The sequence below is a fragment of the Aspergillus japonicus genome (genome assembly GCF_003184785.1).
Source record: "Aspergillus japonicus CBS 114.51 unplaced genomic scaffold BO86scaffold_9, whole genome shotgun sequence".
Lineage (NCBI taxonomy): Eukaryota > Fungi > Ascomycota > Eurotiomycetes > Eurotiales > Aspergillaceae > Aspergillus > Aspergillus japonicus.
The window spans coordinates 262,388-290,237 of record NW_020291646.1 but is presented as its reverse complement, the minus strand read 5'-3'; the positions used below and the strand labels follow the sequence as shown (position 1 = coordinate 290,237).

Below are 27,850 nucleotides of genomic sequence, written 5' to 3'. Positions count from 1 at the left end.
AGATATAGAAGTCTCGATCAACTGAACTGCACGCAAAAGGGAGGGGCGGCGGCCGGCGTTCCTGGTAACCCGGGCACGTGATCACCAGGCGGTTCACCAGGCTGCGTGCCGATGTCGATATCTTAGCTAGTTCATCACCCAACCAACCACCCAGGTTTCAAGAAGTTATTCTATATTGCTCACCCCTGAGCTTTAATAGATCGTCGACAAGTGGTAAGTCAGTTCAGGCAACAGTTTTTGCCTTATTGGGCCACTAATATGACATGATATAAGCCAGATTTATTTTCAAGCGAACCTTGTTTCTATCTCTATCTCCACATCTCTCCATATACCTTCTTAGTCAATTGCTCTAGCCTCTAGCTTCAACCCACCCCCCCATCCAACCGCGCCTTCACTTCCTCCACCTCCGCATCTGCACGCGCGTCAACCAAGTCACCCCAAACAACAAGACAAAGTTCGTCACGCAGAACGCCAGAAACACGCCCGCGTCGCGGCCGCGGTCCTGAAAGAAAAAGTGCAGCGAGCGGGCGTACTCATCCCCAACCGAGTACGGACAGAACTCGCACGCCTGGGTGGCCGAGGGGTTGAGCAGGTAGCCCGGATTGCTCTCGAGGTAGGGCCCCAGATACTCGCGGCAGGTGCCGTGGGGGATGTCGAAGACCGCCAAATCGCCCGAGGCGCACTGCACCTGGACGTCGTGCAGGACGGTGGAGACGGTGGCCTCGAAGAAGTAGGTGAGCGGGTCGGCCCACCAGAGCCAGGGCCGGTAGAAGTCGTTGAGGCCGGTATAAGGGTTGGCGGTGCCAGAGAACATGAGCACCAACACCCAGAACAGCGACATGGCGTAGCCGGCCATCGTGGCGTTGGGGAACAACGCCGCCATGAGGTAGATCACGCCCAGGCCGAAGAGCGCGAAGAGCAGGTACATGCCGTACACGACGCCGGCGATGCTGGCGGTGCCGGCGAAGCCGAAGGTCCAGTATGTCATGAGGAAGATGAGGGTGAACAGGCCCAGGAACCAGGGGATCTCGACCAGGATCAGCGCCGCCAGCAAGGCTTTGTAGTCGTACACGCCATTGCGCTCGCGCGCCTCGAAGATCGCCCACTTTTCGTACCAGACGGCCTGCACGTCGGCGGCCACGCTGGGAACGATCCAGATCGACAGCAGGATGCCCAGCATGTGGTTCTGCAGGCCGGAGGTGCTGCGAGTGACGTGGAAAAAGGTGAACGAGACAAACAGCTCGAAGAAGATGGACTTGGCCAGGCGACTGAAGTTGTATTGCCCGTTGCGCCACACGGCCTTCCAGTGGCGCTGCGTGAGGATCAGAATCTGCTGCCCCAGCGGCATAGCGTACCGGCCACTAGCTTGGCCCCCAAGCCTATCAGCATTCGCAGGGGTGAAGGGGGCCGCATTGATGGCGCGGATCTTCTCGCGGAGCGCCTGGCGCTCCGGCGACTCGTTCCAGATGAGCGGCCAGTCCTGCTTGGCCTTGTCGCCCGCCACGGTGGAGATGATGAACTCGGCCGGGTTGTCAGCGGGGCCCATCACCGCACCGTATCGCGCGAAATAGCTCGCAACGGTCGAGGCATGCGCCCCGGTTTCGCCAAAGTAGACCGTTCGTCCGCCAGGCGCGAGCAACATGATATGTTCGAACATCTCAAACAGCACGCCCGAGGGCTGGTAAATAGTACACACAATCGGGACGCCCTCATGGAGGGCGATCTTCTGCAAGAAAGCCACAATGGAATACGCGGCTTGACTATCCAGGCCGGATGTTGGCTGTAAAGAGTGGGTTCTGTCAGTCTCTGATTCTTGTTCCGCACTTTCAGGAATGAATATACCTCGTCGAGAAACAAAAGTGCCGACGGTTTCGCCACCAGTTCAACCCCGATGGTCACCCGCTTGCGCTCTTCAACACTCAACTGGCCATCCCCAGTGCTCCCCACCAGGGCATCGGCAATCCTCTCCAATTCCAACAGGGAAATCACCTGCTCCACATAGGCAAGCTTCTCCTCGCGGGGCACCTCAGCGGGCCGGCGAAGCAGAGCACTGAATTGCAGCGCCTCTCGCACCGTGGTAGTGGGATCGTGGACATTCTGTTGCATGCAGAAGCCGCAGGATCGCGCGAACGACAGCGGGTGCGGCGGTTCGCCTCCCAGACGAATACTGCCCGTTGTACGGCCCTCGGACTTCCGCTGGGCGAGGTTATCGAGCAGGGTGGTTTTACCCGCCCCGGAAGCCCCCATCAGTGCAGTCAGCTGGCCAGGCTTGACGTATCCGGAGACATGATCCAGGAGCTGCTTTTCGCCGCCTCCGACTGTGACCGTGTAGCAAAGGTCCTCAAACGTGAAGGAGGCACGGTTCACCGATGGCTGAGTATGGCCCGGCCGGGGGCTGGCCCCGACCTCGTCTACGTCGGTTTCTGACTGCCCAGAGACAGAACCCTTCTCCGCTGCGCTATCGTCACGGGCTCCATTGCTTGCCATCGAGCTCTCGGCTCGTTGCAGGATGACGGCACCACGCTTGAACACCGGACCGGTTGCATTGCCACTATCCCGGGTCATGAAGGTCAGACCCACAGCACCAAGAACCATGTATAGAAACCAGAAGGCCAGGATAATCCCGAAGTTCCGCCATAGGTGGGCGCGGGTATAGCCGTACATGCTCTCCGCATAGACGGCGGCGTCCACGGAGGCTGAACCTTCCTGGGCTCCTGCCATGGGACATGCCTGGTAGCGGATATCATCGTAACCCGGTCCGTGAGGAATCAGTTGTGACTCGGTGCAATGGAGCTGCATGTGCCAGAACTCGTTTCCAATCATAGCCTCCACGGCGTAAGGAGTGGGAGCCACGCGGCGGATCCAGGAGCCCCAGCGATGCATGGTGGGCACAGGTGGAGCATATCCGGAATACAGACAGGCAACTGGCAGAGCACAGCCCGCCAAGAGATGAGCAATATTGAGGCCTGGGGCCCAGGCGCCCAACATGCGAAACATAGTCGCAATAGCAGAGTAATGTGCAAAGACAATGAGGAGGAAGATGAAGAATTGCGAGGCAGTCTCGCTGAGCCCGATTAGGAAGTAGTAGCAGCAGGCGAACACTGTGGTTTGGATCAGAGCAGACGGAATATCAGTGACGGTCTGGATGACTGCATAGGCGGCCGGGTGAAGAAGGCCCATATTATGCTGCTTCAGTAGGATGGCCCGGGCATTGACGGTTTTGCCCACCTCAGTCAAGGCATTGAGGCAGAAGTAGGTCGCCGCGAAGAAGAGGGCACCGCTCCGTTCAAACGAGCCCGCGGCGGTGCGCGGAGCTGCATAGAACCCCGACCCGGTGATGACTGCATTTACAGCACACAGAATCACAACGGTAAGTAGGGTCTTCCAATCGCCCCAGAGCAAGCGGTAGGTACGTTCGGTGCCCACGGCGATCTGCTTCCAGATTGTCGCAGGCTCAACCGCGTGTTTGTATGCCAGTTTCGACCGTACATTACCGACATCATGTCGCAGGGCTGTCAAGGCGGCCGGATCCTTCTGCGCAGCAGTACGATATTGCAGCAGCTCTTTCTGGAGTTGCGCGTAGTGGGTGCTGCGCTTGAAAACATCGGCAAGACTATCGGGGTCCAAATAGAGAGGACCCGCATAATCTGAACGAATCGTACGGTCAACCGGGGAGGTCACAGAGGTGAGGAAGTCAGGGGTCGTTTGGCGTTCCGGGCAGTAGAAGCCCAGTTCTTGGAAATATTGCTTGGCCACGTGGATACTGCCGCAGAAGATCATCCTCCCATCATACATCACCAGAGTGCGGTCGAAGCACTCTTGATACATGTTCTCAGATACCTGGTAGAGCGTAGCGATATTTGTCATTCCCGTCGCTCGCGACATGCGCTTGAGTAAACGAAGAAACTCCAGAGCTGAGGAGCTGTCCAGCCCACGGATCGGGTTATCCCAGCTCACCAGGGTGGAGTTGATTGCCATAGCTTCGGCGAGGGAGACCCGGCGGCGTTCACCCCCAGAGACACCTCGGATGAATGCATCGCCCACTATGGTGTTCTTTGTATGCCCGATTCCAAGAGCATTAACCAACCGCTGCGTATACTCAGCGGAGAACGATGCGTTGCGACCGGGGTGACTGGCCGGCTTCCGTAGCTTGAGAGCAAAGTCCAGTGTGTCTGCCACGGTCAGCGTCGGAAAATGAATATCATCTTCCGAGGAGTAGACCACTTCTGACTTCAGCTCGTTGGTCATTTGCTCCGCCCTCAGTGCTCCATAGTGCACCTCCCCCTGGACAGCATCAAATGACTCGCGAGTGTTGGCAATTATCTTGAGCACGGTGGTACAACCCGCTCCAGGGCGGCCAAGGACTAGCATGGTCTCGCCCGGGAACAGCACCCCGGAAACGTCCTGCACGATATTGCGACGAGCGGGTGTTTGTCGGGTGAAAGTAGATCGAAGGAGGTGCCACGGTGAACGAAGAATGTCAAGAAGAAGTTGCGGGAGATCAGGCACGGTCCGTTGACCACCGTAAGGACCCTGAGCGGTCACATTCTCGAGGGCCACACCTAAGGCACGTCCGTCGTAGCGATAGATTGGGAGCTGATCGCACGAGTCGGCTTTCTGTTCGATATCGGGAGAGTCTGTTGACGACATGTTTAGAAGTCAGATTAGCCGGGGGTAAAAGAGGATAAGGATTCATGATTTTCAGCCAGCTACCTTCTAGAGCGGTTTATAATAACGGCCAGGTATCCCAGCGCTGCACTGCGTGTTGTGTGTAGGCAGCATGGAATGGAGAAGTGGTTTGTTTGGTGGGGATGACCATTCGGATCGGATGCTCGGATGTTGAGACCTGATCCGCTCCGTGGTTTGCATTGTTTGATTCCCATTCTTCCCCCGTAGTTCACGTCAGGTATGAACTCATGCCACAATGCTACACTTCATCCACTCATGATTTCCAGATTCCAGGTTCGTGAAAGCCTAATGCCTACTAGTCACGACACCCCCCGGCTCGATAACAATGTACAGTACCTATTACCAATCACCACTGACCATTGAGGGTCTAATCCACCATCCGTGGCCAGCTGCAGTCCACGACGCTGAAGATGTGGTTAAATGCGCGTGCTCTTGCAACCCGGGTGGCTCTTGTCGAGCCACATCTCTTGACTTCACTTCAGCGCCAGGGCCAGTCAATCGGCGATCATGAGCGGGGCCTTCTTCCCAGCCAACAGTCCAGGCGAACGCCAAGGATGATTTGAACGCCGGGGTGGCTGCGATCCTGAAGCGGGAATTGCTTCATCGTCCCTTGGGCGCCTGTATCTATACGTACTTACTTTTAGATTGTATACTTCAAGCTAGAAATCTAGGAGGTGGCGTGTGAGATAGTATGAGTTGAGTATGTAGGCAAGCTTCTCACATTGTATATGTTATATTTCATATTGATGCGGACCCTGCCTGCTAGTATCCGATTATCGTCCAGTCAATTGCCGTAACTCCCGACCTCATTCAGCAAAATAAATAGTTACCTAGTAAGTTAGTTGAGCGGAGTTAGTGAGTGATTACTTCTGTCCCACCTAAACTGTTACATGTCGAAGATCAATTGTATAGTTGCACACTATCGAGCACCAAAGGACCCACCTTCTGGCTTGCTCACCACGCAAGGGGTATATAACAAAAGAACGCAGTTACCGACAATGATACTTTTCCTAGATAAGACGGTAAAGCCCATTCCACAAAGCATGCTACTACAGGCAGTAGTACTTCGACGTAAAGTATCTACTGACTTCCTACCAAGAAAACAAGGAGGGAGGGTCACGTGCCGCGGAACTCGGGCAAAACCAGCAGCCGAGGACCTCCTCCAGTTTCACACTCTCTCATTCTCTACTCCTAACCCTCCGAGTTCCGATCGTAATCCTCACTCTATGATATTGCCTACTGTACCCTATTCTTGCAAAGGATGTCATTATCTCGCAACGCAATCTCATCAAGCCCATCCTCGCCGCCATTGCCACCGCCACCCCCAACCCTCCATGAGCGTGCTCGGATCACCCGGGCCTGCGAGCGCTGCCGCTCCCGAAAGGTCCGCTGCGATGGCCAGACTCCTTGCGCCGGCTGCCGACCGCGAAACTTCCCCTGTATCTATCGATCAGCCACAAGACCGAGTCGGAGGAGGAAGTTGTTGGATGGTCGATCCGCCATCTCCTTGGTGGGAGATCACTCGCAAACCCATTTGATCGTGCCCACCTCCACCTCCACCTCCACCTCTACCGCTGCGATTTCCGCCGCCGCCCAACCCAACACCACCAACACGCCCCAGCGATTTTCCAATGATCCTGTTCAATTCAAACGACATCGCGAATTACGGGCTGGAATTGGCGTCTCTAATGTCGACACCGGTTCTTTCCAATTCTACGGCCCATCCTCGCATTTCTGTTTCATCCAGCGGATGTGCCAGCGCATCGCGCGGTCCCCCAATGAAACCATCCTTACCCCGAGCGATACCGTGCCGGACGGCGTCCGCAAGTGGAACCTGGAGCGCTTTATGTTCTGCGTGAACGGGTGTCAAGACTCAACCGGACCACATGCTGCTTACATCTCTCAGGAGGTAGGAATGGGCCTGATAGATTCGTACTTCGAAATCCTCCACCCTCAGATCCCCGTACTCAACTACTCGGAGATCGTTGACCAATGGAAATCCCTATGGAAGCCCCCAGCGCAACAGAAACCCGACAAGAGGAACGAGGTTCTTTTCATTGTTCTCGCCATTGGCGCCCGCGTTACCATAGCGGCGGGCCAACAGGAGACCTCGTTGCTGGAAGGTTGGGCGGACCATTTCGCCGCGCAGGCCAATCGGAGCACTGCCGTCTTGGAGGACCCCAGTCTATCCTCCACGCAATTGTTGCTTCTGAAAGCAATGTATGCCTACCAGGTTATGCGGCCGAATGATGCCTATTTGTACCTCGGCCACGCCGCTCGCAATGCCATGGTGCTGGGATTCAATCGATTCCAGGTCATGGACGGGACCAATGTGACTGTCCATGCGCTTAAGCGCACCTTCTGGACTGTCTACGCCCACGAACGCATGAACGCTCTCTATGCCGGTCGTCCATCTGCCTTTCGTGACGAGATGATCGATGCTCCATATCCGGAAGACCTCCCCTTACCCGCCATGACCGACACATCGACAGACAGCAGCGATGACCAATACGACCCAATTCGCCTTTGTGGCTTTATCCGCGCCATGGCCGGCGTCGCCCGCGTTGCTGACCTGATGTTCGTCAAAATCTACTCCCCTGCCAGCGTCGCCAGCATGGCACAAATCGCACTTCTGCCGGCAGCGGTAGCCGAGATTGATGGGCTGCTAGGCGCTGTAACGCGCGACCTGCCTCTGTACCTCCAGTTCTTCGACGCAGCCTTACCAATCGGCTCCGGTTGGCAGGAAGTGCAACGCCTGACACTGGGCAGTAATTATTATCAGACCCAAATGTTGACGCATCGTCCGGCCCTGCTCTTCAGGGCCTTCTTCCCCTCACTCGACGAGGCCCAGCGGCGTACAGGCCACACTTTGGAGCTGGAGCACTCTATTCAGGAGGCCTTGGCCGCCGCAACGAACATCATCAATTTGACTCATGACGTCTATTTCCGGCGGTGCCCCCGCGCACGCTTCGACGGGTCTTCGGCTACTATCATGGTCGCTGCCGCCGTCACCTTACTGTATGACGTGCTGGATCCGACGACGGGCGCGGAGCACGCGCGCGAGGTATTCGCTACGGTGGAGCGCGCCGTGGAGTGCCTAGATCAGATCGAGCATGTTGGTCCCACCTCGGGTAAAGCCGTGAGTCTGGATGTGATGCGCATCGCGAAGGAGGCGTTGCGAATGACGACGACGGATGTCGAGGTCAACCAGGATTTCATTGGGACGTTTCCGTGGTTACAGTGCGTTCTCGTGGCTTATTTCCCTGTCCGCTTGGGTCATTCAAAGATACTTACTATATGTTCTTGCAGGTACAATCTGCTGGTTCCACCGAACAGCGCCGCCCTGCCATATGAGGCGCCACGCTCCGACCCCGGAGCCATACCTGTCTCCACCCAGGGTCAGGGCATCTTGTCCTCCGCCCCGGACACCGCCCCACCGCAGGACCCCGCGCTGCACATTCCAGCCACGATGCCGAATTACATGTCCTACTGGCTGGAAGCGGGGTTTTCCCCGGAGAACATCCCGAGTTCGCTGTTCTAGTCGTCTCGAGTAAGATGTCCTAGGCGGATACAAGCGAAGGAATAGAACGCCAATAAGTGCGCGGTACACCGTGGTTGAGTCGCAGGTACCTATCAACCAATTGCCTGCAAGTCATTTTGCTGCTTGAAAACTCCCGAGGCCAACGTTGGGCCAGGCACCTCGGCGGTGTACAGTCTACGAGCAAGAGAAAAACATACGTACATCGAGATGAGCTGGCGTTGTCTAGAGCGTCATGATAAATATGCCCTTGAATTACCGTTGGGAGGCTGTACCTCGATAGTTTGATCGAGCATCTAGATCTAAGCTCCCACCTCAATGGCTCAACTCCCTGTTGCCACTTACCATTGATAAGTAGTCGTGTAGGTCCAGGCGGGCACTATCAAAAGAGTTAGTAAACTCTGTTTCGGCTCTCGGCTGTAGAACCACACCCCATTCCAAAGAGGGCCTGGGTACCTCGATTTATAACGGCGGCGGACAATTCTAGACATTCCCAAAACAGCTATTAGCTCTGGATAAATGATGAGCCGGGAAGAGAAGGGCTAAGTTATTTCCAAGTTGTGACCAACAGCCCGCCCAGGAGATTGAACCTCGGAGCGCGAGGGGGCAGATCCCTAGCATCCGATCCGAGGTGGATCTACCGTGCCAAGCCTAGCGCGGATATTCGGCTCACTCCGGGATGCCCGTGTCCGGAACCAACCGTGCAAGTCACTACGTGCGCCGTTAGCATCCTCGAGTTGGCCACTTACTCATCTGCACTTACGCATCTGCAACGTTAAGGCTGCTTAATTCATGCGGCGTTCTTAGGAATTGAGCTCAGCCTCCAGCATGTGGGATACCGGTAGAACCTGGTATAGGTATAAAGCGCCTCTTAACGCATGGAGATCACCACCCCACATCCGAGAAACAAGAACGTTCCCCCACCGTATAGCATCTATAGCATCTATGCCATTCTCCGACCCGCAAGAACACTTACCACCACCATCAACTCCCACCCTGCTCATCTCTCTTGGAACGGAAGCCAGCTTGAAGAGTCCTGTCCATTCATCCGATCCGAGACTATTCTGTTTCCAGCTTAGCGCAGTAAGCACCTCGGAATCCTGCCGGCATTTCCGCACTTCCCTCCATATAGTAGGTAAATCAGCAATATTTGAGATTGGATATGTTCCAATTTGACACTCTATTATTATCGGCATCCTTGCTCAGAGAAGTCAAATGCGAGTGTGGACACTCTTCGGTTAGTAACCTTCGTCTCATTTACAGTGTATACCCGGGTTCTCGAGTTTTCACTGTCCTGAAGCCCGAGCTAACTTATAACCATCAACAACCCTTAGGCAATGGGTGTTGTTTCTGCGATCACCAATCCCACCGACCCCAACACCCATGGCCCTTACCTCATTTACGCATAACCCTCACGGAGCTGGCGAGGTCACCTCTTCCTCACCGTCGAGCTGCGCCCTGGCCTGTGCACGGCACTTATCTGCGTCTGCCAAAGGGACCTCCATCCACAGCCACGCGAACGCCCAGACCAGGGCGGAGAGACAAACCGCCACGATCAGCATGAGCTTGTACGTCTCGCTGTACGCGGCGTTGACGGCGTCGCGCACGGCACTGCCGACGGGGTACGCCGTCTGCACGTTCAGATCCTCGTATATCTCGTCGAGGACGGGGCTCGGTGCCTCATTTGCGGGAAGACGACTCCGCAGCATACCGGGAAAGATCGCCTGCCACATGGCCGAGCCGATGGTCGAGCCGATGGCGCGACCCAGGTCGGATAACATGTTCTCCACGGCGAGAACAGCGGGGAGATGGGGCGGCGATGAGGGGGAAGACGACGACGAGGAGGAGGAGAAGGAGGAGGAGGCGACGGTCGCCATCAGCACGACCGGGAACAGAATGGCCATGGTGCCGAAACCGAGGGAGACCAGGATCTGACACAGGACCACGGACGCGATGCTCGCGCTGGGCCGGCGGAAGCGGATCATCAGCGCGACGCCCAGCACGATGACGGGCGCCCCGAAGTAGATCGCCTGCGGGCGGACGCGGCCGTACCGGCGGAGGAGCAGGCCGACCAGCAGCGCCCACAGCGAGGCGCTGACGGCCCAGCCGTTGGTCACGTACGCCGCGGCCAGCACGCTCAGGTCCCACACCACCACCAGCATCGAGTAGAAGTAGCTGTCCCACACGTACGAGGCGGTGAACATGGCGAGCACGGCGGCGTAGGTGACGACGATGTTGCGGTTGCCGAGGAGCCGCCACGGGAGGAAGCCGACGGCTGCCCAGTGCCGCTCGTAGAAGCCAAAGACCACAACGAGCAGGCCCCCGACCACCAGAAAGCAGACGACCAGCGGCGCGCGCCACTGCCCGGGCTGGTCGGCGGCCAGACTCATCCCCAGCAGCAGCAGGGCTAGCCCCGTGCAGAGCAGCAGCAGCCCCACCAGATCGACCTCCCGGATATAGTGTGCTAGCTTCTGGCGATTGGAACACGGTGCCGGCGTCTTCTCCCCTCGATCGTTCTGATGAGGGTTGATGTGGAAGAGAAGCCAGACGAAGGGGCCTGCGACGACCGGGACCGCAACGGCGAAGACCCCGAGCCCCCAGCGCCACCCAACGGTGTCGAGCACCGCCTGCGCGGCCGGGCCGTACGCCCAGACGGTGAGGATGTTCGGGGAGGAGGTGAAGGCGATCCACCACGCGCGGCTCGCCAACGCCGCGGTGTCGGCGATGAAGATGGTCACGCTGAATGTGATGCCGCTGGAGCCCACCATGTAGAAGATCTGGGCGGCGCTGTACATCTCGACCGTGGTGCACGCCGCCATCAGGACTATCCCCACCGTGGTGCACAGGACGCTGAGCGCGAAGGCGGGCGGCCGCCCCCAGAGTTCGAGCAATTTGGCATAGGGCAGCTTCATCAACCCGCCCAGCAGGCTGGAGAGGATGGTCGTGGTCGCCGTCAGGGAATGCGCCGCGAAGGAGCTGGTCACGTATGGCATGAGGGTTTGGATGATCCCGCTGGCGAACGATAGCACGAAGTTGAGCATCCAGATCCTGGTTTGGTTGGTTAGCGTGCGCTTCCAGGAACGGCTAACCCGAGGGGGCGGGGGGGTTCTCACATGATGTACGCTGCAGCCAGTGTGCGTAGGCTGAGCTTGGAGCAGCGGTGTCGAGCATGGGTCTGACGAGGATGAGTTTTGAACTGGCTTCCATTGGTACGGGGGCTGCTGCTGTTGCTAGGGCCGGAGGCATCACGGGGACAGGAGGCCCGACGCAAACCAGCCATATGAATGGAACTCGTGGGTGCATCCGCTGTGCAAATCATCTTCTGGGCTGCCATCAAACCTCACGGGACCGAAATCGAGTAGATGCAGGGTATGGCGAGCTCAACCCTCCCGGACTCCGTTGTAGAGGTTCATCATTTCCGTTGGGTTTGCCGGGTGCAACGCCCTAATTCTATATGCTGGACGATGTTCAGCACAACAAGACCGGCCAGCGAACTTGTTGCCATTCGCCCAAGGGCCCAACCAAAGTCCACAGCTGAGCTGCAGGACCCGGCATCAAAACTGATGAGCTTATCTAATAATCAGCGCACGGTGGGTCTCGCTCCGTGGGATCCCGCAGTGATGGGAGACCCAGCAGGCTTTTCTCTAGAGCATGTTCAGTCATGACACGATACAACTCGCCGGTTGCCTTTTGATCCTCCGAAGAGAAGATTGCGGAGGAGCTTCCCCGGCAATTTGTCGACAGTTATGCCGCTTACCTGGGCCTCCGTTGCATGGACTATCTTCGATCGACTGATGGCTGGTCAAGGAACCGTGTAGACTCTAAGAATTCCTTGCAAGGAAAAATGTAGCTTAGATAATGGCAACTCATCGGAGTATCTCTGTGAATCTTGCCACGGGTTTTATCCAGTTTAGTTGTTATACTGGCGATTCCAGATAGACCCGATGGTATGGTGAGGAATTGGTTGGAGGAGTGGGGCATCCCCGGCAAGCCCTAGAAATGGAACGGGACCTGGTGGACTGTGATGGGTAAGCAGCCTTTCGGTCATGCTCCACTATTTCGCCGATTTAAGCTTGTTCTCACTGGTCAGAGTTGTGGTACAATATCTGTGCATGCAGTGGGTAGGCGCTAATTGGTGTTAGTCACCGGAATGTATGCTCTGCCACGCTAGCGGCAAAAGGGAGGGGGAGACTAGAGCAAGTATACCCTAAGACGAGGTCACTAATGGACTCACCTGCATCAGAACCGATACTCGTCCGTAGATAGGACTCCTAGCATTGATGCCCCTATCTTCCGTCTGCGTATACTGCGTGGCCTGGATACTGAAGGGTGCCTATGTGCTCGAGATGGAGCTGATATAAACTGCATTGTGCTCATCTTGGCCCACTGTAGGGTGGTGTCTATGTCGAGACATGTAATTGCATCATACTTGCAGGATTGTGTATTCACAACAGTCCCCCGTCTGCCGATTCACGCACTCACACCCTATCCCACAATGGTGGCAACTGGCCACTTTCCACCATCTGCCGAACTTCCTTACAAGTCCGTGAATATTCTTCACGCGTGTAAGGCGGAGTGTCGTACTCCAACGCAATCCCTAATACGCGCATCTTTGGCTTTAACTGCTCCATGCGGTCCCAAGGATAGTCGTCCGGGTCTACATAGCCTAGCCAATCAATATACGGAACAAACTCGATCCGAATCGTCCGCAGCGCCTTGCCTTCGTCCGCGACGGCGCCCTGGGCAAACGCCAGCAGCCAACGCGCCTGTGGCTTGTCGAACCCCAACAAGCCTGGCCTTCAGAATCTTTCGTAGCTGATCAGGTCCTAAACGAACGTCCGCACCGTTGGACCCAAGAGCTGATCAACCGCTGCGGCCGGACGCCAGTAAACGTGGGGGTGTGTCTCGGACAAGACGTGAAAGGGCGGGCAGACGACCGTGTGCAAGTTGGGAAAAGTGGAGGCCCGAAACTCCAGGCCCAGGGAGTAGAACGGAATCGCACCAAAGACCATGCGGCGGAGGGGGTGGGGGTGGGCCTGCAGCCACGGGTAGAAGATCTTGACGCTGGCGGGTGTCTCCGGGGTCCCGTCCTTCAGGAGCTCGTCAAATGCCAGGCTGAACTCAACCGAGCCATCAGTCGTCGTTTGTTGCAAAGCCGCATCATCCTGTTGCGGGTAAGGAATACATGTTAGCCTGCATAGTCTTTGACCTTCGCGAAGAAGGGCTTTCTGAGAGTAGAGCCGTTACCGAGGTAAATGAACCACAAAAGGCAGAAGAGAAGGGAAGCAAAAAAGGGAAAAAAATCAGATCGGATCAAATGTAAGGCGAGAGACAGACCTGAACACCAGCGCACCCCTCGTGAGCCTCTTCTCTGACAGCCGACAGAATTGTCGGGTCTGATCCGGGCAACGCACGGAGCTCCGCATAGCCCTGCAGCCGACAGTCGAACCGCCCTCCGAAGCGACAACAAGGCCCATCTACATCGCCCATCAGCTCCACTCTCTGCAACGCTGGAAGCTGTCGGAGAGCATAATGTAAGAGCTGCCACTGGCCGAGACTGATAGACTGTTCGGGCTCAGATTGTGATTCGAAGCGTTTCTGGTCCTCGGGGGACCAAACCACCTCGCCCTGAATCCTCGGCGTGTGGACCTGGGCCCAGCGAAAGAGGCTTAGCACATCGGCTGCAGCCGCATAGTCCTCCACTGGCATACAGGTCTCGGTCCGATACCGCTGTAGAACCAGGAGAAGAGATCTGACAAGCAAGATAAGACTCGAGTCGGACCGTAAGGAACGGTAGAGGCGGTTGGTTTTTCGTCTAGCGGGGTAGGAAAACTCCAATTTGCGATAGAGCCGGGCAAGTGTGAGGCGGTAAAATTGCCGACAGGTGAGGAGAATAGTAATGATTTCGGTGCATGGAACTCTGGAAAATCGCTGCTCGAAAATGATTTGGCCCAGAATTTGGTCCAGAATCTGAGCCAGAACCTCGATAGGGAGATCGAGGATGAATGTCGTCGGGGGCATTTTGTTTCACACTCAACGTGGGGAGGTTGATGAGGGAGAACGAGATGGAGAAGGGTGAGAGCGACACGAGGAAAGAGTCGGTGCGCGTCGGTCGACTGAATGGGGAGGAAGTCCTTATGGTTTTTATCCAGCCGGTGCAAATGCTCATCATTACGAATTCTCTACCACGGTAGTAGTGAATAAACTTTTGGCGTTTTGAGTCAGACTCTGACTCAAATCTGCAGTCATGGTGAGGTGAGGTAGATAAAAGTGTTAGTGTTACAGCTGCTGTCTTTTTCCTTCCTTCCTTCCTTCCTTCCTCCCTCCCTCCTTCTATCTTCTCTCCTCCCAACCTGCTTTTTATTCCTTCCTCCTTCTAACTCACCTACACAGTCCACGCCACACATCGGCCTATCTCACTCACTCTATCCTCAGAGCTTTATCCCGTTTGTTGATTCTGTTCGGCCTGGTTCTGTCCCCTTGAGTCCGTCACCTAAATTCTATCATTTGAGAAAAGTGCAGCTTCACTGAACCTTCATATCCCCAACTTGTGGGATCTCCACACAGCCTAGCAGTAATGGATAATCTGAGGCCTGCGCACTCTCGCATGACGCGGGCACAGTTCCGTCAGCAACATTTCTTGAACCTGAAAATGTTCAGCAATGACCTTCAAGAGGCCCTCAATAACGCTCAACCTTCCGGTGGGAATTTCAAAAGCGTGGAGGTCCTAGCACTCAGATTTGAGAACGATACGATGGGGGTCGAACATCTCGAACGCGAACTTCTCGATGTTTTTCAGTCGGTTTACCATTACAACACATCTTCATTTGTGATCCCCGTGATTCACTCCGAAGACCATTTAAACCAGCACTTGATAAAGTGGAGTCTGGACCGGGCCCAGAAGGAGACTTTAAGAATCTACGTGTATTCCGGCCATGGGGCACCGGCTGGGACAACCGACATGACCTGGTGGATTGGGTATGTTGCACCACAGCTCTTCCGAGAATATTCTTTGTACTGACTGTCTGTTCAGTGGGCAGGTTGACGCACATGGGAATCTCCGCGGCCCGCGAGTCAACATCAAAGCCTTGCTCTACTCCTGCGAGAGGTTTGATGGTGAAGTGCTATACATTTTTGATTGCTGTTCTGCGGGGTCGATTGCCATGAGAGACGGGCCTGAAGCGCTCACTGCCTGCGGGTGGGAGCAAGAGAGTTCCACCCACCCGGATTGGTCGTTCACGCGCGTGCTGATCGACACTTTGAAAGATATCAAGGGCCAACCGACTCCGGTCTGCGAGATATTTTCTAGAATGTACCGTCTCTGTCAGCAAAATCAAATCGGAAGATGCCCGCTCCACATCCCAAAAATGGGCAGACCGAGCATCACGTTGAGACCACTTCACACCGCATCGACCTGCCCAATCCAACCCGCGAGAAGTCATGATCGCGTCTTGTTGTGCATCACCTTGAATGGAGAAGTATCAGTCCCGAGCATTCAAGAGTGGCAGCGTTGGTTGACTACCAACGTTCCGGCGGATGTTCTGGGGGTGGAGGTGAAAGTCGAAGCCGCGTTCAGTGGTTCTTGTAAGCTTTTGATTACAGTGCCGGTTGAGATCTGGACAATGCTACCTTTGCGGGACAATTATCACTTCGTGGCTTATGTCACATCAAACAACACTCTCGATACTGGTACGCCCTTGCCCTATCGTCCGGCTGCGCCATCTGGGCGCGAGAATCGACCTCTTAGCCGAGACCCAGGAAAACAGATACAGTGATATTCCCCATTCACGCTGAACCGACGAGGCTATTGGGATGGTGGAGAAGATTATGATGCGCTTGGAGCGAGGTTTGTTTTGTAACTTCTGCAGGTCTTGTCATTTAGTTGCTTTGCTGAATACATTGCCTTCGACGAGGTTTCCCATCCTAGAGTTCACATCTTAATTGGAACGTAGCTATACCCTTCCCTCGTGTGAACCAGTAGCTCGAGATCTGATGTGTTCTTTACGTATATAGGCATCCACCAAAACAAGTAGCCGTCGGAAAGTGGTCCTACCAAATGTATTTCAATCTCATGATAGTGAACATTTACTAGCAGAAGATGTGACAAAACAGGTAATCTTCCTAAAATCAATGTTAACCCCGTCAGGTACCCATTCACTTTACAACGTCTTCTGGGAGGGGCTTAACCAAGCATAAACACCCAACCATCAACAAACTCCAAGAACCTCACAAACCCCACACCATCACTGATCCAAGAACCCAACCAGTTCTTGATCTTCGTACATCTTCTTTCCCACAACACCATTTTGATTCTTCGTTCTAACCACCCTTTCTCTCGACAAAACTCCCCTTTGTCTCGTGCTTAAGAACAAAGATCCCACCCACCTACCTGACAACCCACCATCCTTTGTGACCCTCACCCGCATTATCACAACAAAGCTAGGTGTCCGTACCAAGAACCCAAAATAGCATCATAGAACACCACAAACCCTCCAAACAAAAGTGAAACATTCAATACTTTTCTACTATCTTGACACCGTTGTCGCAAAAACATTCCCAGCATAACCTCCACCCCATATCATCCACAACCCATCTCTAATTCCTAAACTCAACATACATATTGCAACTTCTCTGGTGAACACACTGCTCAGTGATTCGCGCGATAACAATCAAATTGTGAACCTATCTCATTTCTCTCATTATATCTTTCTTCCAGACGCCTAAGCAGCCGAACCTGGAACGCGTCGCTGGATCATCACACTGTATCCCCGAGACCTGAACTCGGTGAAAAAGAATCAACTCTCGTTACACCTAATAGAAAAAGCGTGTCTACACCTCTACACATCTTCATATCACCCACCACCATCTCCCGAACTGGGTTCTTTCTCAACCACTTGAAAAGAGACGAAATGGCCCGCCCATCGAGACAGAAGCGAGCCGCGAAAATGCGGGCTAACTTGAGGCGGCGCGAGGCACAGCAGCAGCAGAGGCAGAGCCGGTCGCCTCAGCAGACTGAGAATCAGCCTTCTACAGAGGGAAAGATGCAGCTTGCGAATGATGAGAATGACATACCCATCGATATGCCCGCTCCCCTAGAGAACAATATCGCCAACGAGAACGAACTTTCAGAATCTCCAAAGCAAGCGCTTCAGCTTCCGGCTGATGCCAACGCAGACAACACAGAGGGAGCGATCATGCCCTCCACACAGCATGATACAAAACCCGCAGACGAGGATGAAGCTCCAAACCCCCCTATGCAAATTGAACAGCCTCCAAACGATGCAAAGGAGACCACAGAGGACGTGAGCGAACTCAGTACACAATTCGAGACCCCCGCCAGCGGTGACGAACATCAACAACACGCAAACCAGGATACGGACGACTCGACGCACATCAAACAGGAGACGCAGGCCACCACCCAACATGAGACGAACACCACCACCCACGATACTCCAGTTACCGTCAAGCAGGAAGAGACCCAGCCTACCGACACCGAAGAAACCACCGAACGAGTAAGCCAGCTGGCGAAGAAGCGCAGAAAGCGCCCCGTCCCCGCACCGCAACCCCGAATCCCAGCACCGCAACCCCCCGCCCTCACCCAACCCACAACCAACAAGCCACCAGCCCCAAAGACCTCAAAGCGCAAAGCCTCCGCCCCCGCCGAGACGATCGATCTCAGCTCGCCCAAACCGAGCCCCAAGAAACGCAAAGCCCGCGTCACGGCCGAAGTCATCGATCTATGCTCACCCGGACCATCGCCGAAGGACCCTGGACAGAGGCAGAGCCCGAAGAACCTGCGGAAGCGCAAGCCCGCGGACCCGCCCGAGACGATCCCGATCAAACGCGCGCGGAGCTCGATGCCTACCTCGCCTCGCAGGACCAGAAGTTACACCAGGCAAGCTGCCCAGCAGCCACCGCAGGTTCAACCCAAGGAATATCCCCAGAAGCGGCGGGGGGCGCGACGCGTGGAGTGGGCGGACCGGGAGACCCGCAAGCAACCCACCGTTGCCCAGCAGGATGCAACAAGCATCAAAAAGGAGGAGCAGCCGCGCAGAATCCTCCGGGATAGGAGCCAGATCCGCAAGCCAGGCCACGCTCAAAGCCAAGTAAAGCGCGAGCCAGCCTCGCAACCACCGCACACCCCCACCCCCGAGGAAACCCCCTTCCACACGCCCCTCCAACAAGCCCTCCTGCACCAAACCCAAGCCGTCACCGACACCACCTACGACGTCCTCGAGCGCCAACTCGCCACTACACAAACCACCGCAGCACGTCGCGCAGCCACCACCACCACCACCACCACCACCGACACCGAAACCAACACCGAAACGGACCCCGACACCGACACGGACCACGCACACGACCCGATCCCGCCCCTCCCGCTAGGCCAAGTGCTCAACGTAGCCAAATACTTCAACACCAACATCTTGTCCCGGCTCACACAGACCTGCAAAACGCTGTACCGTAACCTAGTGCAAGAGCTGCACCTCCGGCAACACGCCACCGTAATCCCAGACCGCGCCTGGCAGAGACAAATTCGCCTGAGCCAGGCCGACGCGGAAGGCCGACGCAGCGTGGAATGGCTCCCCAGCACAGGGTACTACCCGGGGCCGATGGAGCTCGCCACGCAGCACGGCCGGGTGGACGACGTGCGGAGCTACCTGCTCAAAGGCGCGGACCGCGACCGCCTCAACGCCTACGGGATCCGGCCGTTACGCTGGGCGGTGGCGACCGGGCAACTCGAAATCGTGCAGCTGCTGCTGGAAGACCACGCGGACCCGAACCTGGCGGACGCGGACGGGAGCGGGGGGGCGCTGGCGGGCCCGTTCGTGGGGCCGGACGGCGAGACGGAAACGATGATCGAGAGGCTCCTGGCGGCCGGGGCGCAGCTCATCAACATGGAGGCGTTCGTGGCGGTCATCCACGCGCGCAAGAGCGTCGAATACCTCAAACACGCGCTGGCGAACGGCAGCGCCCGCACGGTGGGGCAGCTGCGCGGGCCGTCGAACAGCACGGCGCTGCACCTCGCGGCGCAGACCGGCCAGAAAGCGGTGGTGGGCGTGCTGCTCCGCGAGACGGAGGGGCTGGCGCTGGACGCGGTCAACGACCACGGCCAGTCGGCGCTGCACTTCGCGCTGCGCGACGGGAACGAGGAGACGGCGCTGGCGCTGATCGACGCCGGGTGCGCGCTGGATCGGCTGGACAACTTCAACCGCGATGCGTTGGCGCTGGCGGTGGAGAGGGGGTATGCCGAGGTGGTGCGCGCGCTGCTCGAGGCGCCGGCTGAGGCCGGCGTGGATTTCCGGGCGACCAGGAAGTATGGCCATCGGCCGTCGGCGGAGATGACGCATCTCGAGGGCGCGTTTACGTACCGCCGGTTTGGGATCATGAAGCAGCTGTTGTTGGGGAGGGAGCACGCCGTCGATGAGGTGTTGCAGAGGCGGTGTAGGGAGTTGGCCAGGACGGATCCGACGTATGGCGAGCTGTGCGAGGATGTGTCCTTGCTTATGGGGAGTTGTATGTTGGGGTTTGATTCGGAGGAGAGGGAGGGGGGGGGGGTTAGATATGACTAGCGGTAGGATTCTAGGGTTAGAGGGGGAGGGGTTAAACACAACCGGCGGCAGGAATTCGGGATAGAGAGGGGGAGGTATTGGATACGACCAGCGGGAGGATTTGGGGATACGGCTCGATGCATGTGTTCGGAGTTATATGTTAGAGTTGAACTGGACACTGGGTTAGCGCTGCTTTTACAAGAATATCAAAGTTAACATACAACGACCCAGCCAAAGAACTACACCTCTTGTAAAACGAAAGTCAGCGACCGTACTCAGGAGACCATCAATCATTATTCACCCCCATCTATAAGACGAGTGAAGATATGTATGCAACGCCATGCAGTATGTACCGTATGTACCCAAGTCAAGTCCCCAGTCCAGGTCTCGGTCGGGTCCAGTAGCCCAGACCGTTCTTTCTCCTGTCCCAACCCTCATCATGTTCTCCAAGCATCCCCCAAACCAAGAAAGAGCAGCAAAAACGACGGAATATCACAACCCCCGTTTCTCGCCCTCCCTCTCCTTCCCGCCCACCACCACCTCCTCCGTCGTCACCCCCACATCCCTAGCGTTCAGATACACCTCGCCCTCCTCGTCATCCACCGCCGCCTCCCACCCCAGCTTCTCCGCGCGAATGCGCGTGTGGTTCTCGGTGGGCCACACCCAGCAGATGGCGAAGTAGCACACGAAGGCGGTCACGAACGACAGAATCCAGCCCAGGTCGCCCATGCGCGTCGCGGTCGTCGACACGTGCGCGCCCAGCGAGCCCACGAACCCCGGGAACGGGAAGGCGATGCCGATGATGTACGCGATGACGGCTTGGATGTTCCACCCTTTCAGATAATAATAACTCTTGTTGAGCGGGGTGCCGTCGTACAGGGCGGGGATGAAGATGTTGCCTTTGGCGAAGCAGAAATCTGGACGGACGATTAGCATGGTTTTGGGGGTGGGGGTAAGCGTTTACACGGGAGAGATGCAATTGGGGAGGGGAGTTCCAAGTAAAGCAGGCGGAGCCTTACATTCGCAAACCATAATCGCAACCACACTACCCATGAACAAGGCGTACCCCGACAGGAACGTCTCGAACTTGGTCGCCGACGCCAGGATCTCCCACGGGCACACCGCCCAGGCCAGCGTGTGCACGATGTACTGGCCGCGCCGCATGTTGATGAACCGCGGGAACAGCATGGACGAGTCCGCCCCAAAGGAAATCATGTTGGCCGCGACGTTGGTCCCCAGGATCTGCACCAGCCAGGCGAAGGCCGCCAGGAAGACGGCGAACCGCGTCGTGCCCGACCAGTAGCGGTCCAGGATGAACTCCATCAGGTCCCATTGGTTCCTGCTGACGTTAGTGAGGGGGGCGGCGGAGGAGCGGAGGTCGGAACGGGCAAGCGTACCAGATGGAAGTGCCGTATTTGTTGTTGATGGCGGAGGTGGCCAGAATGCCCAAACTCGCGGAGAGGGTCGTCGCGATCGGGTTGGAGATCAGCTGCGTCCACAGCGGCGCGTTCTTCGTCTTCGCCCAGCGGCAGTAGTCCGGCTGGTTGGTGATCAGCGTGGCGGTGTTACTGGTCGGGTTAGCCCGCTGCGTACCCTCATCAAGAAGGGACACTCACCCCAAGCCACTGTTGATCCCCGAGATGATCAACCACGCCATCGCCGTGGTCGACTGGCTGTCCTGCGTGTAGACCGACCCGATCTTCCCGCCGGTGTTGACCATGGCGAAGATGAACAGCCCGAACATCGCCGGCAGCGAGATGAAGGTCTTGAAGATGAAGAACCCGCGCAGCTGGTAGGGCCGGAAGTGGCAGAACGGGAGGTGCACCATCCAGCACAGGAACAGCGCCAGCATCTGCTGCGTGGTGATGTGCGCGCTCGCCGGCAGGTGGTTCGGGATGTCGGTGAAGTGGTGGCCGAAGATGGCCCGGAGGATGTTGAACATGTACTCGGCGCCGTAGTACACTGCTGCGCGTTAGGGGGGGTTTTCTTGTTGCGGCAAGGTATACGCACACTGCACGGAGTACCAGACAATCGCCAGGACAGCACGCGCCCCGACGAAGTAGAAGCTGCCCCACATGCCGAAGACGCTGCGTCCCACGCAGGGGAATCCGATGTGATACACGCTGGCCGCGCGCGAGTTGAAGGCCATCGCAATCGAGGAGATCATTTGGGAGACGAAGATGACGATGATGGATTGCCACCAGTTAAGGCCAATTCCAATCATACTCTGCTAGAGTCAGAGGGTGTCGTTACTGATGATGAGGCAAGCTTACCGATCCCAGAGTCCAGTTGGTGAAGGAGATGGACCAGTAGAAGGAAACATAGTTCCACCAACGCCAGGCTAGGGGGCATTAGCACGGGCTCGACATCAACCATCAATACACCAGGACAACTTACTGCACTGCTCCGGGGGAGTGGGTAGCAGATCTGCAGAGGTCAAGTCAACACCAAGCTGTCGCGTGCGCGGGCAAGTAAAGAGGTCCAACCTTCATTGGACCACCGCGAGTCCCGGCTGGAGTCCAGCTCGAGGGCGGAGACGATTCTCGTGCCGACCTTGGCCATGATGGAGATGGATCGGTTGATACTGGGCAAGACAAAGGTAGCAGTCCCCCCAGGCCCAAAAATTTGGGAGGGGAGGAAGAGAGGAGGAGGAGAGAGAAGGAGGAAACGTCACGGCGTGGACAGGATTTTATTCACAGCGGGCGGGCGTGCATGAGGGCAGCCAAGCCCAGAGAGGGGAGGGAAAATTCGAGTGGGGTTCGTGGTGTATGGCAGTGGGGCGGCTGGCTAGCTTTAATTCACTTTGGGTGGGTGAGACGATAACAGCGAAACCAGCGCAGTGGACCGATGGGGGGTGGGTGTGATAAGAGGGTTTTCGGCCACGCAGACTGGCTGCAGCCCTGACGGACCCGGTGGTGCAGTGGCGGAGATTACCCAAAGCAGAGTCGTGCGGTGATAAGCTCTTTGCTGGAGCGGATTCCTAAGGTTGCAACCCTATTTGCCTCGCCGGTTCTTCTTAGTCATATTTCTACTGTGCAGCCTATGAGTGTGGCCGGTGGTGTTACGCTAGACCCTAAGGGATAAGAAGGCACACGCGCACGAATCTAGCCTGATTCTCCCGGATCGACGTGAAGTCTGGCTCGTGGATGATGGATGGGTCGATGCTATGCTATTTTCATGCTTCCCGGACAGCCTCCGAACAGGTGGCAATAAAGTTATGATAGACAATACCGGATGGTGCGTACTCTCAAAGGAATGAGGAGAACCCCGAAGATAAACCAACCTGGTATCTCTGCCTCAGTATCAAGCAATATCATCTCGAACAAGGTTACATCAGCAGATATCAAGGTTTTTTTCTGATCCTTCCGGCACGGTTCGTGGAAGGTTTTGGTGCGGCCAAGGGGGAAAAAGTGGATCGGGAGGACTGCCCGCTTGCCAATCACATGACTCGGTGGAAGCCAGTCCCAGCCACACACGCGGATTCGCCGACGATAGCCTCACCCTCCGCACCGGAGCTGGAAGATCGTTCAGCCGATCAGTTTTTGATGCTGGGTTTCTCTGCTGCCTTCGCTGCTGGAGTGGCCATGACTCTCCATGAAATCAGTGTCCACCCGACTTTGCCATCCCCGAGGTTCCCCCGAGTCATGTAGCCTGATTGTTGTCTGACAGTGCTTTCCGGTAGGGATTGATGCCACGGGAGCCAGGATGGGCATGGCCAGGATGGGCATGGCAATAACAATAACATCGTGGATGGAGGGATCACAGCGATAGCACTCGCTTCAGTTTGCCCCATGTGTCAGCCTGCTGGGGCTGGGGTGACAGTGGAAAACACTTGGCACCTTGTTCAGGGCTAGATCGACGAGTTTCCCCCGGCTGTCAGTTAACTCTTCGAGAACCCGACTAAGAGTTCTAGTCCGGCATCTTGGCACTTCACACTGCCAGTCTGGAGATAAGTTGAGACATGTGGCATGTGACTAGCTAACCCCAGGGTTGCACTGCAGCGGAATGAGGGTGATGGTGAGATCCGTGCTGGGCGCGGCCATCCAACGCCGACCGAAGTAGTCGCTGACCACCTTATCTTGGAAGGGTGGAAGCGTGCCGGACTGCTCTCGGGGAGTATCCTCTAAATCCTCCTCACCCCCAGACCAAGACAATTGTGACCATCGCTTGCGGAGTTCATGTTAACCTGCCAACTCCGCCCGCTCAGACACGTTAGAATCCAGGCTGGACTCGTGTAACCGACGGAGATAAGTACTCGATCAGCGACCCTGCAGGACAATCGAGCACAGAGACATTGTAGTCAGCTTACAAGTTGGGGCGGGGGTTTGGCATCGGTGCTGATAGCTGCCTTGGTATCAATAGGACAGGTACTGTACTTGACGGCGGACTTCGCCTAGAGCCCTGAAGCTCTCGCAATTCGAGGTAACCGAATGATAAGGCAGGGGGACAGCGACCAATGGCCACGTTGGGATCATAGATAACTCTATCAACTTTCGGCTGCTGTGCCACCTACCTAGTATGAGCACTGAAATCCTGTTTCTAACGTTGCTTGGACAAGGAAAACAAGGAAGACAAGGAAGACAAGCAAGACAAGCACCGAGTCGCAAATCCTCAATGCTGGCAGTATGCATGGTTCGTGCGTAATTTCTGAGCAGCTGCCGCAGTCAGAATACGAGATTGTTTGTGGGCGCAGGTTCGATTCCCGCCGTGCTCGTCTGTTCTTTTTCCCCTGACATTGGCGCCGCCTCGTGATGACCGGTTTTGACTAAGCTGGAGCGTGCAAACTTGAATCCCCTCATCAGCGAGTGTCAACCAGCCCAACTGGCAGGAGTCGTCCCTTTCTGTTCACCGCTAAAACCCGGGTTTGAGGTCTTGTTCGTTGTTTGAGTATGGCAAGGATACCTTACATGACAGATCCAAAGCAATCTGCTTCATTTCAGGTACGGGCATCGGAGCAGACACAGAGTATGCTCCGTCGTCCGATGAGCATGAGCCCTACTGGCCTGTCCCAGTACACCACCAATCATAGTTCCCACTCACCGCACTCCTCCAGCGATCGCAATCTTGAAGTGCGGTCTTTGTGGGCCAGCCGTGTCGACCGTGACATTGCAGAAGTATCAGTAGCAGCTTGATCTGTGCGATACATCTTAGTCGCTGTGAACACAAAGGTATCGTAATGTCCCTTTCGAACCACATCCCTGGCGAGAGGTTGCCCAGTCACCACGAAGTCAAAGTACAACCCCCGAAGTCACCACTACCGGGCGTCTGAGCCACGGTTCGAGCCGTGTGCTTAATTCCGACCCCAAGAATTCCAACTCGGCCTTATCCCAAGTCATCTGCCTGGACCTTGACATCTCGAATGCGAGCCATGATTCTCGTTCAAACCATCCAATTGTCACCGAGTCCAGCGTTGAAGTATATTGACCGGTCACGGTACAAAGCAGTTGAGAATGTGACCAAAACAAACGCACACCCACCTTTCTACGGTCGGACTTTCGCCCATCGCGTCCATCCTAGCCATCCCCTCCCAAAAGTTCTTTGTTCCTCCTCGATGGTGTGTGCCCGTCAACTAGCCTCGAACACACGACGCCGGCGGAGTGGTCAACCCTGCGCAGATGAAATGAGATGAGATGAAATGAGATGGGCGGCCGTGATCGGATTAGATAAACGCCACCGATGGGGCGGGTCCAACGGACTCTTGTCCGTGCGGACCACGGTATTGGCCCGGTTGGCAATGCGAGGTCATGGGCGAGGGGAAATTGGACGGGGCTGGCCCAGTGGGGGACAGAAGTAGGTCTGTCTTTGTCGATGATTTGGGGAGTGTGGACTGAGTATTGGCGCCGACACGAGTCGTGATCTTACCTGGCCTGCATTGCGCTGCATTGAGTCGGGGTCAGCGAAGACAGTTGACCTGACCCGGCAGGATGTACGTACTGTACAGACTGTACTGTCCGTACTGTAGAGCTGGTGCGGGAACACAAAGAAAGTGGTGAGACGGCCACCACCCCAACCCTCATCAAAGAAATGCAACCGCAATTGTGATAGATATCTTGAAAGAAACAAAGAAAGAATCGAAGTCGGAAAAGTTCTCTAGCCTTAGTCTAGGGCCAGGCACATCGACAGGCAGTACATAGTAATTTCCAAGCGAGATCCAATGAGGGCGTGCGGTGGAATGACAGTCCCCCTGCAATCTCCACTCGGGCCAGGATCTGCCCGTTTGCCCGCTAATCGGATTCTCGCCTGTTGTTTCACATTAAATGTCCGATCCCCAATCCCAAATCCCAGCGCCTGTTCTATGACTTGATGACTGGCTTCGGCATTGGGCCAGGCACACACGCAATCGGCGCCATGGCGGAGAGTATAAAGACTCGATGGTCGGTCCCTCGGGGGGTTTTTTCTGGAACCCAGCGGGACTTCAAGAGCTTCTGGCAAGCGTCTTACTTTCACCTTCTTTAACCTTAAGTCGTTCTTTTTCTCTTTGCTTCCGGCAGTATGGTCTGGACCACTCCCTCTCGTGCGCTCGGCGTGATGCTGAGCTGCATCGCCCTGCTCCCCGTGCCAGCCACCGCGGGCCACCACCAGCACGACCACCTGCACCGACGCCAGCACCATCACCAGGGCTACAGCGTGGGGCCCCCGATCTGGCAGACCAGGCCGCACGACAGCGAGACTGCAGCAACTGTTGCAGCAACTGTGGCAACGACTGTTGCAACGACCGTTGCAGCGACCATCCCAGAAACCACGGCGATCGAATCCGTGATCGAGTCCGTGATCGCCTCCGCCACCGTCGCCGCCTCCTCCGCAGCAGCGGCAGCCTCTTCCGCCGCCGCAGCGATCAGCTCGCTGAAAGCCCAAGTCATCATCCCCTTCTACGTGTACCCGGACCCCGGCAAATGGACGCCACTGTTGGACTTGTAGGTCCCCCCCACCTCCCCACCCAGCACTCAAATCCCCACAATTCTAACGAGAGAAAGGGTTGCATCCTTCCCCGACGTCCACTTCACCGTAATCATCAACCCGAGCAGCGGACCCGGCACCAGCACCCTGCCCGACGCAGCCTTCCTGACCGCCGTGCCGAGCCTAACAGCAAACTCCAACGTCCTGGCGATCGGCTACGTCCCGACCCAAAAAGGCACGCGGGCGATCGCCGACGTCGAGAAGGACATCAACACGTACGCGAACTGGCCCAGCGCGTCGGGCAATTCCTCGTTCGCGGTGCACGGGATCTTCCTCGACGAGGCGCCCAACGCCTACAGCGCAGACTTGGTGACATATTACACGACGCTGTCGAATCTAATCAAGAGTAAAGACGGGCTTGGGCCGGAGAACTACGTACGCTTCCCTTTTATCCTTCCCCTTCTCCCCGTCACCCGCAGGATACTGATGTAATGAAAAGGTGGTCACCAACCCCGGCACCCCGCCGGACAACGCCTACCTCGACCTGGCCGACAGCACGGTGGTCTTCGAGTCGCCCTACGCCTCCTTCCAGGACGCCATCAGCGCCGGCACCTTCGGCAAGCTCAACGCCTCCAGCCACACCAAGCTGGCGTCCATGGTCTACGGGGTCCCGGATTCCGTGCACCTGCCGACGCTGCTCGCCCAGGTCGGGAATATTTCGGAACAGATCTTCTTGGGCAATACGAGCTCGTATATGGTGTATGATACGTATATGAATTCGGTGGTGCCGGCGTTGTTGGAGTTAGTTTAGAGGGTGGTGGGATGGGTTGGGGGTGTGGTGTGGTGCGTACTGGCTAGGTAGTAGGCACTGTGGTGGGGTTGAGCTGCTGTGGCTGTGGTCGTGGTTTTCCCTACCGTTCCGTTCTCTCGTTACTTTCGCTGTATATATAGATGTGTGTTGTGGATCGATATGCATTTCTTTGTGTCCTGGTGGCATGGTAGTGGATTGGGCAGATTGATGACGTTACGCTCGAAGAATAGAAAGGTTATGCCGTGGTTGAGATACAGTGGAGACAGTACAAGGTAGTCATTGAGTAGCTACTGTTGGTGAGGAGCTGGGAGGATGTGCTGGTAGTTGATGAGATGCATTGCTGAGTCAGCAGCATTCATGGCG

At 56.3% G+C, this 27,850-nt stretch overlaps 8 protein-coding genes across 8 annotated transcripts; 4 read left to right on the top strand and 4 right to left on the bottom strand.

Moving 5' to 3' along the window:
• Positions 1-251: 251 nt before the first annotated feature.
• Positions 252-4,763, bottom strand: BO86DRAFT_240206 (uncharacterized protein). Its single transcript, XM_025667089.1, has 3 exons — positions 4,714-4,763; positions 1,843-4,637; positions 252-1,780 (listed from the first exon to the last, which is right to left on the bottom strand). The coding sequence occupies exons 2-3, from the start codon at positions 4,369-4,371 to the stop codon at positions 392-394; spliced, it is 3,918 nt and encodes a 1,305-aa protein (XP_025530229.1). The 5' UTR covers positions 4,372-4,637; positions 4,714-4,763; the 3' UTR covers positions 252-391.
• A 1,187-nt stretch (positions 4,764-5,950) lies between these two features.
• On the top strand, positions 5,951-8,230 carry BO86DRAFT_446357 (Zn(II)2Cys6 transcription factor; the record flags this gene model as incomplete). Its single annotated transcript, XM_025676513.1, has 4 exons — positions 5,951-6,199; positions 6,311-7,828; positions 7,859-7,929; positions 7,999-8,230. 4 exons carry the CDS (start codon positions 5,951-5,953, stop codon positions 8,228-8,230), a joined length of 2,070 nt encoding a protein of 689 aa, XP_025530228.1.
• Positions 8,231-9,639: 1,409 nt separating this feature from the next.
• BO86DRAFT_307198 (MFS general substrate transporter) lies at positions 9,640-11,274 on the bottom strand (the record flags this gene model as incomplete). Its single annotated transcript, XM_025667727.1, has 1 exon — positions 9,640-11,274. A coding segment is annotated over one exon (1,635 nt), but the record flags the coding sequence as incomplete, so codon positions are not given.
• A 1,431-nt stretch (positions 11,275-12,705) lies between these two features.
• BO86DRAFT_397193 (F-box protein) lies at positions 12,706-14,248 on the bottom strand (the record flags this gene model as incomplete). The annotated part of the gene is made up of 3 exons (XM_025673486.1): positions 12,706-13,024; positions 13,064-13,392; positions 13,565-14,248. The coding sequence occupies 3 exons, from the start codon at positions 14,246-14,248 to the stop codon at positions 12,706-12,708; spliced, it is 1,332 nt and encodes a 443-aa protein (XP_025530226.1).
• A 556-nt stretch (positions 14,249-14,804) lies between these two features.
• Positions 14,805-16,002, top strand: BO86DRAFT_307128 (uncharacterized protein; the record flags this gene model as incomplete). Its single annotated transcript, XM_025667722.1, has 2 exons — positions 14,805-15,205; positions 15,261-16,002. The coding sequence occupies 2 exons, from the start codon at positions 14,805-14,807 to the stop codon at positions 16,000-16,002; spliced, it is 1,143 nt and encodes a 380-aa protein (XP_025530225.1).
• Positions 16,003-17,136: 1,134 nt separating this feature from the next.
• Positions 17,137-19,810, top strand: BO86DRAFT_442644 (uncharacterized protein; the record flags this gene model as incomplete). The annotated part of the gene is made up of 1 exon (XM_025676326.1): positions 17,137-19,810. One exon carries the CDS (start codon positions 17,137-17,139, stop codon positions 19,798-19,800), a length of 2,664 nt encoding a protein of 887 aa, XP_025530224.1. The 3' UTR covers positions 19,801-19,810.
• Positions 19,811-20,271: 461 nt separating this feature from the next.
• BO86DRAFT_397190 (nucleobase cation symporter-1 family protein) lies at positions 20,272-22,341 on the bottom strand (the record flags this gene model as incomplete). Its single annotated transcript, XM_025673485.1, has 8 exons — positions 20,272-20,696; positions 20,799-21,118; positions 21,177-21,347; positions 21,396-21,741; positions 21,790-22,006; positions 22,053-22,120; positions 22,177-22,206; positions 22,266-22,341. The coding sequence occupies 8 exons, from the start codon at positions 22,339-22,341 to the stop codon at positions 20,272-20,274; spliced, it is 1,653 nt and encodes a 550-aa protein (XP_025530223.1).
• A 3,851-nt stretch (positions 22,342-26,192) lies between these two features.
• Positions 26,193-27,749, top strand: BO86DRAFT_333302 (spherulation-specific family 4 protein). Its single transcript, XM_025668807.1, has 3 exons — positions 26,193-26,693; positions 26,754-27,111; positions 27,176-27,749. Exons 1-3 carry the CDS (start codon positions 26,272-26,274, stop codon positions 27,485-27,487), a joined length of 1,092 nt encoding a protein of 363 aa, XP_025530222.1. The 5' UTR covers positions 26,193-26,271; the 3' UTR covers positions 27,488-27,749.
• Positions 27,750-27,850: the final 101 nt, after the last annotated feature.

Bases quoted from the DNA above. Each gene is read 5' to 3' on its own strand.
- BO86DRAFT_240206 (XM_025667089.1), bottom strand. From the start codon at position 4,371: ATGCTAGTCCTTGGCCGCCCTGGAGCGGGTTGTACCACCGTGCTCAAG. The intron at 1,781-1,842 runs GTATATTCATTC...CACTCTTTACAG, and splicing joins CACTTTTGTTTCTCGACGAG to CCAACATCCGGCCTGGATAG.
- BO86DRAFT_333302 (XM_025668807.1), top strand. From the start codon at position 26,272: ATGGTCTGGACCACTCCCTCTCGTGCGCTCGGCGTGATGCTGAGCTGC. The intron at 26,694-26,753 runs GTAGGTCCCCCC...AACGAGAGAAAG, and splicing joins TGGACGCCACTGTTGGACTT to GGTTGCATCCTTCCCCGACG. The intron at 27,112-27,175 runs GTACGCTTCCCT...TGTAATGAAAAG, and splicing joins GGCTTGGGCCGGAGAACTAC to GTGGTCACCAACCCCGGCAC.